General features: G+C 46.3%; 1 protein-coding gene across 1 annotated transcript in view; it reads right to left on the bottom strand.

Annotated features, from left to right (window-relative positions):
• LOC132782166 (caspase recruitment domain-containing protein 11) overlaps nucleotides 1–16,498 on the bottom strand; it is a 177,620-nt gene that overhangs the window by 83,148 nt on the left and 77,974 nt on the right. The window contains exons 7-10 of the mRNA XM_067461883.1: nucleotides 8,942–9,094; nucleotides 5,196–5,321; nucleotides 2,660–2,854; nucleotides 258–434 (exon numbers count right to left, since the gene is read on the bottom strand). Coding sequence (XP_067317984.1) covers nucleotides 258–434; nucleotides 2,660–2,854; nucleotides 5,196–5,321; nucleotides 8,942–9,094 — 651 coding nt within the window. The remainder of the gene's footprint in view (nucleotides 1–257; nucleotides 435–2,659; nucleotides 2,855–5,195; nucleotides 5,322–8,941; nucleotides 9,095–16,498) is intronic.

The following is a 16,498-nucleotide window of genomic DNA, read 5'->3' as shown; positions in this document are numbered from 1 at the left end:
TTCTGTGGACTCATCTTGTTGTGTTTCAAATAATAATAATAATAATAATAATAATAATAATAATATCAAACTGCAAAGACTCTGGCACAAGCAAGTAAAGGTAGTCCCAATGGTGATCAGATAAAAAGGCAAATATTCAATGCCGTAAAATAGGTACAGATGGCCAATTCTCTGACACCAGAAGCAACTTGCAGTTTCTCAAGTTGCTCCTGACACGCATCCTGACTCCAGCAATCTCATCTCAGATTGGACAGTACCTGGATGCCTTTCAAGTTCATCCTTCTGAATCGCGGCTGCTCTGAGTGGAAGAACTTGCTGTCTTCTGGAGATTCCTCCGAAGTAGAGGAATCATCTGCCTCCTGGCCGTTGGTTTTGGGGCCTTGGGACTCCAAAGTCTGAGAAATCACAGTGAGGGGCAGGTTTCTTGGTAAGCTCTGGAAGAAAGAGCAAGAAGACATCCAATGAACGTTACCTCCTAATGCAATACTTTCCAAAAGTTCACTGACCACAGTTCCAGAATTATCATCTTGGGTTTGCTTCAAGGAGAACTTTGCTAGTATTAGCTCGTTGGAAGATCAGCTTTAAGGGGCTTGGAATAATAATAATAGTAATAATAAATAATTATTGACAAAGAAAAAAACATGGCTGTGGCTCAGAAATGGAACTCTGAAAAGGGAGACAAAGGAGGGCCTGATTCTGGTAGCCCAAAAATAAGCAATTAGAGCCAATGCCATGAAAGACAGAATTGAAAAGTCAACGACAGATCCCAAATGTAGACTCTGCAAGGAAGTAGATGAAACAATAGATCCCATCCTCAGCTGCTGCAAGAAGATGGCGCAGACAGACTGCAAGCAGAGGCACAACACCGTTGCTCAGATGATTCATTGGAACTTGTGCCACAAATCCCATCTGCCTGCAACAAAGAACTGGTGGGATCGCAAACCTGAAAAGGTTACAGAGAATGAACACATCAAACTCCTCTGGGACTTCCAAATTCAGATAGACAAGAGTTTTGGAGCACAATACTCCTGACCTCACAATCATGTTAAAAAACAGAGTGCGGATCATCGATGTTGCAATCCCAGGCGACAGCAGAATTGAAGAGAAACAACTGGAAAAGCTGACACTATATGAGGACTTAAAGATCGAACTGCTGTCCACTGGACTATTTGAAGCTTCCGAACAGTCTTCAAAGGCAGCCCCACGTAGAGCATGTTGCAGTAGTCTATGCAGTTATTCTGAGGATTGCAATATAGCTAAAGGTAAAGGTTTTCCCCTGACATTAAGTCCAGTCGTGTCTGACTCGGGGGGTGGTGCTCATCTCCATTTCTAAGCCAAAGAGCCGGCTTTGTTCATAGACACCTCCAAGGGCCAGACTTTAGCACAGCTGACAAATCACCAGCAATGATAAGATCTACTGACCAAAAGGTTGCCAGTTCGAAGCCCCAGATTGGCATGAGCTCCCGACTGTGAGCTCAGCTTACTGTTTACCTCAGCATAGAATCACTGAGTTGGAATCAAATCCGGGGAGAGGCGGATGAGCTCCCTCTATCGACTCCAGTTCCTCATGCGGAGACATGAGAGAAGCCTCCCACAAGGATGATAAAAACATCAAATCATCCGGGCGTCCCCTGGGCAACGTCCTTGCAGATGGCCAATTCACTCACACCAGAAGCGACTAGCAGTTTCTCAAGTCGTTCCTGACACGACCAAAAAAAAATTGACTTGGAAGAGGCCTTGTGGGCCATCTAGTCCAACCCCATTCTGCCAAGAAGGAGGAAAATCACATTCAAAGCAACCCCAACAGAGGACCATCCTGCCTCTGTTTCAAAGCCAAGACACCTCCAAGGTCGTGTGGCCAGCATGACTGCATGGGGCACTGTTACCTTCCAAACGAAGCGGTACCTATTCATCTACTCATATTTGCATGTTTTTGAACTGCTAGGTTGACAGAAGCTGAGGCTACCAGTGGGAGCTCACCCGGCTCCCGGGATTCAAACCTGCGACTTTTCGGTCAACAAGTTCAGCAGCTCAGCGCTTTAACCCACTGTGCCACAATATTGGATTGCAATATACATTTACTGTATTCACACAGTATTATTTTAGCCAGAGCTTGGGAGGAAAAAATGGTTATGTTGGCTAAGTGTATCTGAAAGACATAGTCCAAAAAGGTAATTTCCCCCGAGGTCTATTTTTTGTTGTACACCGAAAGGCATGCCAGATGGACATTTAAACCCAAAAGCAATGCTTCTCAGCCAGGACGGATGCCAACGTCCTAAGCCCACAGTCGGACCCACCTGTGTGCCATCCTCCCTGTCATTGCTCTCTCCACTTGGGTTGCACGGGGCAGCAACACCCTCCAGAGTGGAAGCAATGCTGTGACATGACAGTTCAACCCGAGGAACGTTGCATGATGGCCAGCCACCTGGATCCCGGTCAGCTGTTTACAGGGTCACCTCCAGACAAGCCAGCCAATTCCAGAGGAGAAGGCTGGCAGAGACTGCTGGCACTGTCACGAGGCAGTCCAGAAGGAAAGGTGTCAAGCTTTGACGAGCTCTGCCAGGTGCATGAATCCCAGCAATGGCCCACCTATGCCAGGTATAAATGAGCTTGCCCAGCAAGAGAGAGAGAACAGTGTGATCCTTTTCTCGAACTCTACCTGGTCGTAGCCGTTGTCCTTGGAGAGGCGCCTCAGCTTGCACTCCAAATTAATGATGCAGGCCTCCTTTCGAACCACTTCGATCCGGAGTTCGTCATTCCTTTCCTCCAGCTCCCGGATCTGCTTCCGATATTTGTCTTTTTCGACCAGGCACTGAGAATACTGCGTTTGGGCCTCGTCGCGTGAACGGAATGCCTTCGGAAGCAAAGCAAGTCAGATAGAATCATAGAATCAAAGAGTTGGAAGAGACCTCATGGGCCATCCAGTCCAACCCCATTCTGCCAAGAAGCCTTTGTCCCACCCTGGTCATTCCACAGATATATAAACCCTTTCCCCCTAATTCCAACACACCTCACTACCTCTGAGGATGCTTGCCATAGATGCAGGCGAAACGTCAGGAGAAAATGCCTCTAGAACATGGCCATATAGCCCGGAAAAACCTACAACAACCCAGTGATTCTGGCCATGTCTCTTCCTTTCTTCCCTCTGTCTTTCTCTCTTTCGTTCCTTCTCTCCTTCCTTCCCTCTTTCACTTTTTATTTCATTCTCTCCCTCTTTCTCTCCTTCCTTCCTTCTCTACCCTTCTGTCTTTCCTTCTTTATCTCCTTCCCTCCTTTCCCTCCATCTCTCCTTCCTTCTTTCTCTAGCCTTCCTTCTTTCCTTCCTTCTCTCCTTCCCGCTTTCTCTTCCTCCTTCTCTCCTCTTCTTTTTTCCTTCCTTCTCTCCTTCCCTCCTTCTTTCCCTTCTTATCTCCCTTTTTCTTCCTCTTTCTCTCCCTCCTTCCTTCTCTACCTTTCTTTCTTTCCTTCTTTCTCTCCTTCCCTTCTTCTTTCCCTTCTTCTCTCCCTCTTTCTTTTCCTCTTCCTCCTTCCTTCTGTAATTTTCTTTCTTTCCTTCTTTCTCTCCTTCCCTCTTTCTTTCCCTTCTTCTCCCCCTCCTTCCTTCTCTACCCTTCTCTCTTTCCTTCCTGCTCTCCTTCCATCCCTCCTTCTCTCCCTTCCTTCGTCCTTTCTGCGTATGTGTTTTGTGTGTGTGTATGCATATATGTGTGTATATATATATGTGTGTTTGTGTATATATATGTGGTTTTGCGCATGCATTGTATTGTTTTTGGGTTTTTTTTAGTCCCTTCTGCTGTGTTTTTCAGTGTTTTTATGAGTGATGGTCTCTTGTTGGCCTGAGAGGTGTCTTGTGTCCAAATTTGGTGTCAATTCCCCCAGTGGTTTTTGAGTTATGTTAACCCCACAAACGAACATTACATTTTTATTTATATAGATAATGGAGTGGCTTCCACTCACGGATGTCAAGTTCTTCCTATGCCTTCCTCTCCAAAGAGGAAACATCACTTCCTCTCTCTGCCCACAACTTTTGCCACAAAAGGCTCAATATAGAAATATTTTACATACAGCTTATGCAAAGCAGTACGTCCCAGATTCATTCTGATAGCTCCTGAGTTTCCATTCAGTCCTGCTCCAATTTGGATTTGGGACGATGTTGTCGGAGCAGAGGCAGAAGAATGAATCCAACACCCAGGGGCGGCTCATCCAGTATGCGAAGTAAGCAGTCGCAGAACACTTTTTTTTGCCAGGGGCGCAGAGGCGTCTCTGTAAATGCCCCTCGACCGCCACTTGAGGAGCGCCCCCTCAGCTCACAACAGCCCTAGCAGTCCGGGGGGAGCCTCGGCTTTCTTGCCTCGCTGCCGGGTGATCCTCTTCCCAAAGGGGCCGGACCCTAGCCCCTCTTGTTTCTGCTCCACCCGGCCACTGGGTGTGCAAGCAGAGCCGCCGCTCAATCGTTCTCCGCATTCGATCCCTTCCCCATGACCGGCTCCCATGACCGGCTGCACCCGCCTCCTCTCCTCTCCCCAATCCGCGGGTGGGCCAAGGGGCAGAGCTGCCGCGCCTGGCCCGCTTCGGGTCCGTAGGCGTGTCTGAAGACCCCAGCATGCACACCAAAAGTCGCCTCTTATTCTGACTTTCTCTTCAGCCATTGGGACCAAGAGGGAGAGAGAGAGAGCCCCTCCAGCTGGAGGTATCTCCCACCTCCGCTCCCTCCTTTGTTTTTGCGCCTACCTTCAGGAAAGGTGGGCATCTCCACCTCTGTCTCTCTCTCTCTCTCTTGGTACCAATGGCTGAGGAGAAAGTCAGGAGAAGAGGTGACTTTTGGTGCACATGCCGGGGTCTTCAGGCATGCCTCTGGACCCAAAGCAAGCCAGGCAAGGGAGCAAGTGTGGCAAGTGTAGTTACTGGGATGTATAGTTCACCTACAATCAAAGAGCATTCTGAACTCCACCAATGATAGAATTGAACCAAATATGGCACACAGAACTCCCACGGCGAACAGAAAATATATATCAATAATTGGTTGGGGGGGGGGGGGCAAAATACTGTTTGCTTACCGGTGAAAATTACCTAGGGCCGCCTCTGCCAACGCCTCTGGTTCAGAGAAGAAGAAACTCTGAAGCAGGAGAATGCCTTCCCTGTCCATGTCCTTCCTGTCCACCCTGCCCAAGCACCCTTTGTGATTTCCCAGATACCTGGTCTCTCTCTTTCTCCACTTCTTCCAGCTGGATCATCACCGTGTTCATGCGATGTTTGTACATTTCGCAGTCTTTCCCCAGAGTTGAGCATTTCAGCTCCAGCTCCTGTTTCTCCTCGAGGTACTACAAATGAATCAATCAATAAACACAGTGCATCAAGGGCAATCGATAAACATCTGGCCCACGCCAAAGAAGAGGACCTTACTGATGTATCACCGCATCTCAGAGTTTGGCCTTGGTTGCCGGGAGAGAGACGGATGGAACGATGAGTCATCCAATCAATCCATTCATAGGGTCTTGTGGGAATGAACCCCTTGATTCTGGATTTGGGTACGAGGTCAACTTAACTAGAGAGGAGTTGTAGCACAACAGGGGAGGCTCAAGGGATATCTTGCATATATTCTGCTCCATCCCTGCTTTAGGTTTATTGTGTCTATTATTGTGGGACTCACAACTGTAGAGAGTTGTGAATTACCTGATGGCATACCAGGGGTCATGAGTTGCCACAACACCACATTATCTGGGCAGAAGGAAGATTGTTCCCGTTAGCTTTCATGGTGACAAATGGAAGGAAAGGTCAGTAAGGAGAAAAGGTAACTTATCACTATACTATGCTTCCCTTCCATAACAAAAAGTGGCTGGAGATTGCACATCAATGCATGCAAGGGCAATTACATCAGCTCATTGTATTTAAAATATTTGCATTTCTTGCATCCAAAAAACTATCTAAGGCTGCTGTTGACAAATGGAGCATATCTTTGGGTTTTCAGGAGGACTGTGAGATCTTGTCTATGAACAACTCAAGGGAACAGAACTACACACCCGCCTATTTGTTCTCCAAGAGAAAATCCAAGGTTCTTTGTGTCTCCCTGACTTTACAGTTTCCATCTAATAATAATAATAATAATAATAATAATAATAATAATAATGGCACCCGGATTGTGGCGCAGCTGGCTGAGTGTCAGCTGCATTAAGATCACTCTGACCAAAAAGGTCATGAGTTTGAAGCCAGCCCCGGTTGGAGTGGGTTTCCAACCAATTGTGTGTAGCCTGTTGTCGACCTTTGCAACCCGAAAGACAGTTCAAGCAATCAATCAATGATTTATTACGGTCTTTGACCAGCACAGTATAAAATGGGGCAAAGGTGCCCAAGGAAGGGAACCACTATCTCTGAGGATGCTTGCCATAGATGCAGGTGAAAAGTCAGGAGAGAATGCCTCTAGAACATGGCCATATAGCCCGTAAAAACCTACAACAACCCAATAGCGCTGGGATTGTGGCACAGCTGGCTGAGTGTCAGCTGCATTAAGAGCACACTGACCAAAAGGTAATGAGTTCGAAGCCAGCCCGGCTTGGAATGGGTTTCCAACCAATTGTGTGTAGCCTGTTGTCGACCTTTGCAACCCGAAAGACAGTTGCATCTGTCAAGTAGGAAAATTAGGTACCACCTTAAAGTGTGGGGAGGCTAAATTAACTGATTTATGAGGCCATAAAGAAGACTCCAGCAAAGCATTCCAGCGGGGAAGCACGCGGGGAATGCGGAAGTGCTTCATCAGCGTCACAGATGGACGGTGAAAGCGACAGCTCCCCTGGCAGCCAGAAAAAGTTAAATAGCCTCTGTGTATGTCTGTATATGTTTGTATGTCAAAAATTGGCATTGAATGTTTGCCATATATGTGTACACTGTAATCCGCCCTGAGTCCCCTGCGGGGTAAGAAGGGCAGAATATAAAAGATGTAAATAAATAAATAAATAAATAAATAAATAAATAATCTGACTTGGCCACGGTAGTCCACAGTCTTGTTACATCCCGTATAGACTACTGCAACGCTCTCTACATGGGGTTGCCTTTGAAGACTGTCCGGAAGCTTCAGCTGGTCCAATGGATGGCAGCCAGGTTGCTCTCAGGGAGCATACAACTCCCTTGTTGTGCCAGCTCCACTGGCTGCCAGTCTGCTACCGGGCACAATTCAAAGTGCTGGCCTTGGCTTATAAAGCCCTAAACGGGTCTGGCCCAACTTACCTGTCCGAACACATCTCCCCTTATGAACCTTCAAGGACCTTAAGATCGTCTGGAGAAGCCCTGCTCTCACTCCTGCCATCATCACAAGCAGGGCTGGCGGGGACGAGAGACAGGGCCTTCTCAGTGGCGGCCCCTCGGCTATGGAACGCCCTTCCTATGGAGATTAGATCGGCTTCTTCGCTTTTATCATTTCAGAAAAAACTCAAGACATGGCTATTCGAGCAGACATTTGCGAATACTGAGTAATGGGCATAAGAACGGAATCAACTACAAGATGGATTGGACATTGTTTTAACGAGTGTTTATTGAATTATGTTTTATTACAGCTGTTAGGATTTTATTGATGTTAAAGTTTTTATATTGTAACTGTGTTTTTGGTGGTATTGAATTTTGCCTCATGTCGCCGGAAGGCTGAGAGGGGCGGTATACAAATACTGTAAATAACTAACTAACTAAATAAATAAATATTCCTCCCTATCTCCCCAAGGGTACTCAGGGCAGATCATAGTACACATACATAGCAAACATTCAATGCTGTTTTGGACAGACAGGACAGAGAAAGAACAAAAAAGAGGTATGTTGTGTTGACGTCCAGCTTTTTGGCGCCTTGGAGGTTGTGCTCGAATTTAGCCACAGGGGGTGCTGTTGCTCCATCCTCTATGACGAAGTGCCATCAAGACTTCCTCCTTATTTATCTATTTATTTACTTAATTTATATACCGCTTTTCTCAGCCCTCAGGCGACTCAAAGCGGTGAACATCGATACAAAACATCACGAGACAAGTATAGGGCAATTAAAAACAATTGTAGCATAAATCATTAAACATCAGAATAACAATCATTAGCGCCTCAACAGTAAAATCAGAATCCAGTCTCGTCATCCATTATTCCGTATTCCTATGTTCAATTACACTGTTTAATCAAATGCTTGTTCGAACAGCCAGGTCTTCATTTTCCTCCGAAACGCCAGCAGAGAGGGGGCTGATCTGATATCTGCAGGCAGGGCGTTCCACAGCCGAGGGGCCACCACTGAGAAGGCCCTGTCTCTCGTCCCCGCCAAGCGCACCTGTGATGCAGGCGGGTCAGAGAGCAGGGCCTCCCCAGATGATCTTAGTGTCCTAGTCAGTTCATAGGAGGAGATGCGTTCGGAGAGGTATGTAGGGCCAGAACCGTTTCGGGCTTTATAGGCTAACGCCAGCACTTTGAATTGTGCCCGGTAGCAAACTGGTAACCAGTGGAGCTGGCGCAACAGACGAGTAGTATGCTCCCTGAGTTAGAAACCTGGCTGCCGAACACTGGACCATTTGAAGCTTTCGAGCAGTCTTCAAAGGCAACCCCACGTAGAGAACGTTGCAGTAGTCTATACGGGATGTAACCAGAGCATGGACTACCGTGGCCAAGTCAGACTTTCCAAGGTATGGGCGCATCTGGCGCACAAGTTTTAACTGTGCGAATGCTCCCCTGGTCACCGATGAAACCTGAGTTTCCAGGCTCCTTCCTTTTGGTCACCAGGCATTTTCTGTTCTTTTTCTTTATGGTGTTGTAAAATACCTCCTCCACTTGTTGTAGCAGTACCTAATTTCTCGACTTAACGAACTGCTTAGGTAAACAGTGAGCCGACCCGGGGCTTCGAAGTGGCAGCCTTTCGGTTAGTAGAGCTTATCATTGCTGGTGATTCACCAGCTGTGCTATAGCCCAGCCCAATCTTACTTTATCTTACCTTATCTCGCAGGTCCTCTGCATGTCGGATCTCTTCCTGGAGATTGAAGATCTTGTTGACCAACTCCTGACGATCTTCTAGTGCCTCTTTGCGGTCATGCTCTAGGATGTCCAAAATGGCCTTGTCTGAATCTGGCAAGCTGGGCTCTCCAGCCTGTAACACATAAGCAATTGTAGAGGATATAATCTGAGGAACCCAGAATCTCAGGTAAACAGAGAGGTGGCTGTGGAAAATGATGAGTACTGGGTTGTTGTATATTTTTTGGGCTGTCTGACCATGTCCCAGAAACATTCCCTCCTGATGTTTCGCATCTATGGCAGGAATCCTCAGAGGTTGTGATGCCTGCCATAGATGAAGGTGAAACGTCAGGAGAAAATGCTTCTATAAACAGCCCTCCCTTTTGCTGAGAGGCTGGCCAATCACAGCAGAGGAGGGCTTTTGGTGGGAGGAAGAGAAGGACAGACGGAGAGATCTTCAGCCTTCTCTGCTAAAAGGGTTCCTAAGACCATCTGTGCTGTCGCACACTCGGCCTGAAATAATGTCTGTTTACAGGACGTGCCTTCTGTATGCCCAACAGGGCGCCGGGGTGCCTCAGCTGAAGGCCCCCTTAGATTTCCCAACACAAAGTTCTATTGAGGCTCAAAATAAGTTCAACAAAGTTCTTTATTTGGGCTTAAATCTTCAAACAAATGAATTAAACGCTTTATAACCTTGGAAAACCGGTAGCTTCCTCAATCTGCTATCAAGGGCAGGCAAACTGGTGCTAAACTGTTCCTTTCTTCTTTAGGGAAATCTTCTGACCCTTCCTTGGACAATCTTTCTTTACCTTGCTGGCGTGAGGCCCCTACTCCTGGCTCCAAGCTACTTTCTGGATAGCCCGAGTGGTCCCTTACCAGACAAGATTTCTGTAGATCTGCCAAGCTGAAAGGTGTCCTTTAGTTTACTCCACGAAGGCTGTAGGAACTGTCCTGTTGCCCCAGCAAAGGCTGGCTGTATTTCCCCAGCAAAAGCTGTGGGACTATTCCTTTACACCCCTCGGCAAAGCTGCGAGAAGTGAAGCCTTTGTGCAGGTGGGAAAGAGACTCCCACACATCCTGCTGTTAGGCTTCAAACAGTGAGACTGAACAAAAGTCGTGTCAGATTAACCAGTCAATTATATTACATTTCTAACAGAACAAAGCAAACAAACATATAAAATACAACATTTGTGAGTTTGGTAGTTGGTTAAATGTCCTTTGACCAGTATCTGGCCACTTGGAGTGCTTCTGGTGTTGCTGCAAGAAGGTCCTCCATTGTGCATGTGGCAGGGCTCAGATTGCATTGCAGCAGGTGGTCAGTGGTTTGCTCCTCTCTACATTCGCATATCGAGGATTCCACTTTGTAACCCCATTTCTGAAGGTTGGCTCTACATCTCGTGGTGCCAGAGTGCAGTCTGTTCAGCGCCTTCCAAGTCGCCCAGTCCTCTGTGTGCGCAGGGGGGAGTCTCTCATTTGGTATCAGCCATTGGTTGAGGTTCTGAGTTTGAGCCTGCCACTTTTGGACTCTCGCTTGCTGAGGTGTTCCAGCGAGTGTCTCTGTAGATCTTAGAAAACTACATCTAGATTTAAGTCGTTGACGTGCTGGCTGATACCCAAACAGAGGATGAGCTGGAGATGTCTCTGCCTTGATCCTTTCACTATTGGCTGCTACTTCCCGGCGGATGTCAGGTGGTGCAATACCGGCTAAGCAGTGTAATTTCTCCAGTGGTGTAGGGCACAGACACCCCGTGATAATGCGGCATGTCTCATTAAGAGCCACATCCACTGTTTTAGTGTGGTGAGATGTGTTCCACACTGGGCATGTGTACTCAGCAGCAGAGTAGCATAGCACAAGGGCAGATGTCTTCACTGTGTCTGGCTGTGATCCCCAGGTTGTGCCAGTCAGCTTTCGTAGGATATTGTTTCTAGCGCCCACTTTTTGCTTGATGTTCAGGCAGTGCTTCTTGTAGGTAAGAGCACGACCCAGAGTGATGATTGCCAGGTTGCTGGCCCTATGACTGCAACTTGGGGAAGCTACCTGAATGCAAAAAGCATGGCTTAAATAAATTCATACAAACTAGCAGTGCAAGAAAAAGAGGTTAAAATCTCCTGGCACTGCCGTGCCAGCACAACATCAGAAATATGTAGTTTTCAGATGGTCTTTGGCGACCCCTCTGAAACCCTCTCATGACCCCCCCCCCATGAGTCCTGACTCCCAGGCTGAGAAAAGCTGGGCTAGGAGATTGGGATAGAGACATGCCACCTTCTCCAAGAGAGAGAACTGGCCAGCAAGAGAGACCATTAGGAATGGCGAGGAGGAAGTTGCAAGTGCTGTCTAGTGTAAGAGCCGGCCCTGGCTCTCACATTCTTATGGTGCTTGTTCATTTCTTTCCAAACTCAATGTGCAAACAACTTCTCTGCTTGGCATGTTTCCACAGAATTGCATTTGCTTTTCTTTGCGTCTGCTCCTTGACAAGAGATGTTTTTATGACACGTGGAGCCATTTCAGGGCAACATGCTCTGAATAATCGAAAAATCCTCGCCTGGAGTCATCATCACTGATGACTAGAACAAATGTTTTCTTCTCGGCTGCAGCCAGCTTTCCCCACTCTGCCTTTAAGTAATTTGCTGTCCAAAAATAATTTTCATAAACCGGGAGTCAAAAGGTACAGACACTTGACATGCAAAAGGAAAAGGAGAGAAAAAGAAATTGTAGAACCTTCTCTCTCACGCACCACTATTCTCTGTGAAATCTCAGATCTGAGCCCTACAAATAGCATGCTTCTATGTTTACAGAAAGGCACGACCCACTTGGTTTGGTGGGATTTATTCAGCCCCAAATGTTACTTACCCAGGAAATATTTTATTAGATCTGCTATGGGAGGAACAAAGAGTAAAGACCTGCAATTATTCACATAATTCAGTCCCTATTCTTGGTCAGAATGGGGCAAATGTTGGAGGGCAGAAACAATAATCCCCAATTTCTTATTCTCTCTAATGTTTCCCTCTACTAGAGCAGGCATGGGCAAACTTTGTGGCGTAATGTAAAATAAACCATGTGTAGTTCACGTTTGGTCAGCCCACACACTGGACCGTGCTCTGACCTACAAGAAGCACTGCCTGAACATCAAGCAAAAAGTGGGCACTAGAAACACTATCATACGAAAGTTGACTGGCACAACCTGGGGATCACAACCAGACACAGTGAAGACATCTGCCCTTACGCTATGCTACTCTGCTGCTGAGTACACATGCCCAGTGCGGAACACATCTCACCACACTAAAACAGTAGGTGTGGCTCTTAATGAGACATGCTGCATTATCACAGGGTGTCTGCGCCCTACACCACTGGAGAAATTACACTGCTTAGCCGGTATTGCACCACCTGACATCCGCCGGGAAGTAGCAGCCAATAGTGAAACGGCCAAGGCAGAGACATCTCCAGCTCATCCCTTGTTTGGGTATCAGCCAGCACGCCAACGACTTAAATCAAGACATAGTTTTCTAAGATCTACAGAGATACTCGCTGGAACACCTCAGCAAGCGGGAGTCCATAAGTGGCAGGCTCAAACCCAGCACCTTAATCCGTGGGTAATACCAGATGAGAGACTCCCCCCTGGGAACACAGAAGACTGGGCGACTTGGAAGGCGCTGAACAGACTGAGCTCTGGCACCATGAGATGCAGAGCCAATCTTAAGAAATGGGGCTACAAAGTTGAATCCACGACATGCGAGTGTGGAGAAGAGCAAACCACAGACCACCTGCTGCAATGCAACCTGAGCCCTGCCACATGCACAAGGGAGGACCTTCTTGTGGCAACACCAGGGTCACTCCAAGTGGCCAGATACTGGTCAAAGGACATTTAATCAACTACCAAGCTTGCAAAATTTGTGTTTTTTTAATCTGTTTGTTTGTTTTGTTCTGTTAGAAATGTAATACAATGGTCTGGTTGCTGATGACATGATAAATAAATAGCCCACACACTGCCTTGCCAGAGAAGGAAAATATGCCATGCAGGTGAACAGTAAAGAACAGGCAGTTTACTCTTCATAAATCCAGAACAACATATATGTACAATGTGATCAGTTGCAACAACTCACATAATGTCCTTTTATGAGAGATTTAAAATGATCTTTCTCTGTCCATGTAGATAAATTCCTTCAGCAGCTCATGAAGCAAGAGTACACTCCAAACTGTCTCTCTCTCTGCTTCTCTCTTCAAACTGTCTATCTCTCCACCTGCATAGCTTAAGCCTGAACAAAAATGTAACAGTATCCAAAAGTCCCAGGCTCAGCCTGCTCCCTGGGCATTGCCCAACCAATCAGCTTCACGCATATTATTTTACAGTGGACACACACACATTAACTGATTCCTTGCATGCTCCAACAAACTTCAGCCCTCCAAGTGTTTTGGACTCCAACTCCCACAATTCCTAACAGCCTCAGGCCCCTTCCTTTCGCCCATCACCGCTTAAGCCTGAAGAACTAAAGTTTGCCCATGCCTGTGTTATGGGTATGTCGTCCATGTACTGAAGGGTGTTGTCCTTGTACTGAAGGAATTGTGGGAGTTGAAGTCCAAAACATCAAGTTTGCAGACGACACCAAATTGGGAGGGATAGCCAATAGTCCAGAGGACAGGAGCAGGATTCAAAACGATCTTGACAGATTAGAGAGATGGGCCAAAACTAACAAAATGAAGTTCAACAGTGACAAATGCAAGATACTCCACTTTGGCAGAAAAAACGAAGTGCAAAGATACAGAATGGGGGACAATGCCTGGCTCGAGAGCAGAACGTGTGAAAAAGATCTTGGAGTCCTCGTGGACAACAAGTTAAACATGAGCCAACAATGTGATGTGGCGGCAAAAAAAGCCAATGGGATTTTGGCCTGCATCAATAGGAGCATAGTGTCTAGATCTAAGGAAGTAATGCTACCCCTCTATTCTGCTTTAGTTAGACCACATCTGGAATATTGTGTCCAATTCTGGGCACCACAATTCAAGAGAGATATTGACAAGCTGGAATGTGTCCAGAGGAGGGCGACTAAAATGATCAAGGGTCTGGAGAACAAGCCCTATGAGGAGCGGCTTGGGGAACTGGGCATGTTTAGCCTGAAGAAGAGAAGGCTGAGAGGAGATATGATAGCCATGTATAAATATGTGAGAGGAAGCCACAGGGAGGAGGGAGCAAGCTTGTTTTCTGCTTCCTTGGAGACTAGGACGCGGAGCAATGGCTTCAAACTACAAGAGAGGAGATTCCATCTGAACATTAGGAAGAACTTCCTGACTGTGAGAGCCGTTCAGCAGTGGAACTCTCTGCCCCGGAGTGTGGTGGAGGCTCCTTCTTTGGAAGCTTTTAAGCAGAGGCTGGATGGCCATCTGTCAGGGGTGATTTGAATGCAATATTCCTGCTTCTTGGCAGGGGGTTGGACTGGATGGCCCAGGAGGTCTCTTCCAACTCTTTGATTCTATGATTCTATGATTCTACACCTGTAGGGCCGAAGTTAGCTCATGCATGTTCTAGAGGACAGTGCTGTGTGTACTACCAAGCCCATCTTCTATGGGGTCATCAGCTATGGGAGGGGGGCAATACCACATTCCCAATATTCAATTAAAATTCAACTATTCTATACCTGGAATAGAGGCAAAAGTTGCCACCTTGCCTTTGCTTTGTAACTTCGGTTGGTCTTGTGAAGTCCTCCATGCTCTTGCCAAAAGGATAGTAAATTGCTTTGCTCCTCTAGCAGCCAACCTGGCTTTCATGAGGAAAGAAGCCAGCTTGGCTTTCATGATGGGATTTCTTGCAAATCTATGGCAACCAGGCTTACATAGAAGTTGGATGTACTCTTATGGGAGTGTGAGTAATTGCGCAGTCGTGTCTCTCCTGCACCCACAGTCAGGTGTAGCTCCAATTAATTACAGCTCTATTTCTCAGCCGCCTCATTTCCAACCAGTGATTAAGCTCAAGTAAGTCATGCTGATTAACGCTCTCAACCTTCCAAATTACTATTTACAATGCCTCTCCTGGGAAGACTACAACCAAGCAGAAGGGAATCGGAGAGCGTCGCTCTAGACTCCGCAGCAGAGCACACCTAAAACAGAGCTCAGTCCTTGGATCGGCTGAAGGGTTGCTTGGATCTTAATGAGGTTATGAAAATCAACACATCACTTTCTGCTTCAGGAGGGACGAGGCTGCTGTGAAGCAACAGGAACATTAATTTGGCTATGATTTTCTTAACCTTCCTGTGTCCAAATTGCGGAGGTGTGAGGCAGATTAAGAATGGTTGAAAAATAATGCTTGTATCTACACATGTGTGTGAAGTATTGTCTCTCCTTTGCTTCAGTTCCCCTTGTTTATAGGCTTTCCCAATAGTGCAGAGACCTTCCTATGTATCAGTTTTTGGGTGAAGCTTAAAATCCCCCCAGAGGCCAGTCTTAGTTCATCTATTCCATTTCCCTGTATAGAGCTCTTACTAGACTCCTCCTCTTTCTGCAGCAGAGCTACAGAGGCTTAGATATTGTCTGGAATCCTAGGTCCAAGCAATCCAAACAGGCATTCCTAACACCTGCTGTATTTAGCAGTATTATTATACCAGCAGTCCAAAGGACAACAGAAGCTTATAACCAGCCTAAGCTCCACAGGAAAGAAGATTAAGACAGTTTATAACCATTGCTTTATATCAGAGGCAGAAAAGACTACAGAAAATTGACTGCAACCAGCAAATTCTCTTTTTGTATTGTATTGTATTAAGTTACCTTATGATAGTCCTGGGTATAAACACATTTTGGTTATCTTTTCACCTTGACTAAAATGCCTGTCAGCTAAGGGTCTTAATCTTAACAGAAGATATAAGAAAACCCCCGAGTAAAGCCAGACAATTTCGTTTTCCCAAAGGACTCGGGCGTACTATCACAATGTGCTTTGTTGAAAACTGACTTGCATTTAGCAGTATTATTATACCACCAGCCCAAAGGACAACAGAAGCTTATAACCAGCCTAAGCTTTACAGGAACGAAGATTACGACAGTTTTTAACCATTGCTTTACATCAGAGGCAGAAAAGACTCCAGAAAATTGACTGCAACCAGCAAATTCTCTTTTTGTATTGTATTGTTTTAAGTTACCTTATGATAGTCCCAGGTGGTGTTAACTCTTTATTCATCTTGTTTCAGTAAACACATTTTGGTTATCTTTTCACCTTGACCAAAGTGCCTCTGTCTACTAAGGGTCTTAATCTTAACAGAAGGTATCAGAAAGCCCCCGAATAAAGCCAGACAATATAGTTTTCCCAAAGGACTCGGGCGTGCCTTCACAATGTGCTTTGTTGAAAACTGACTTCCATTTAGCAGTATTATTATACCACCAGTCCAAAGGACAAGAAGCTTATAACCAGCCTAAGCTTTACAGGAACGAAGATTAAGACAGTTTACAACCATAGCTTTACACCAGAGGCAGGAAAGACTCCAGAAAGATGACTGCAACCAGCAAACTCTCCTTTTGTAGTGTGTTGTTTTAAGTTACTTTGTGATAGACCCGGGTGGA

Source organism: Anolis sagrei, chromosome Y (genome assembly GCF_037176765.1).
Source record: "Anolis sagrei isolate rAnoSag1 chromosome Y, rAnoSag1.mat, whole genome shotgun sequence".
Classification (NCBI taxonomy): Eukaryota; Metazoa; Chordata; class Lepidosauria; order Squamata; family Dactyloidae; genus Anolis; species Anolis sagrei.
Note: the sequence above shows the minus strand (reverse complement) of the source record. Positions and strands in the feature narration are given on the sequence as shown.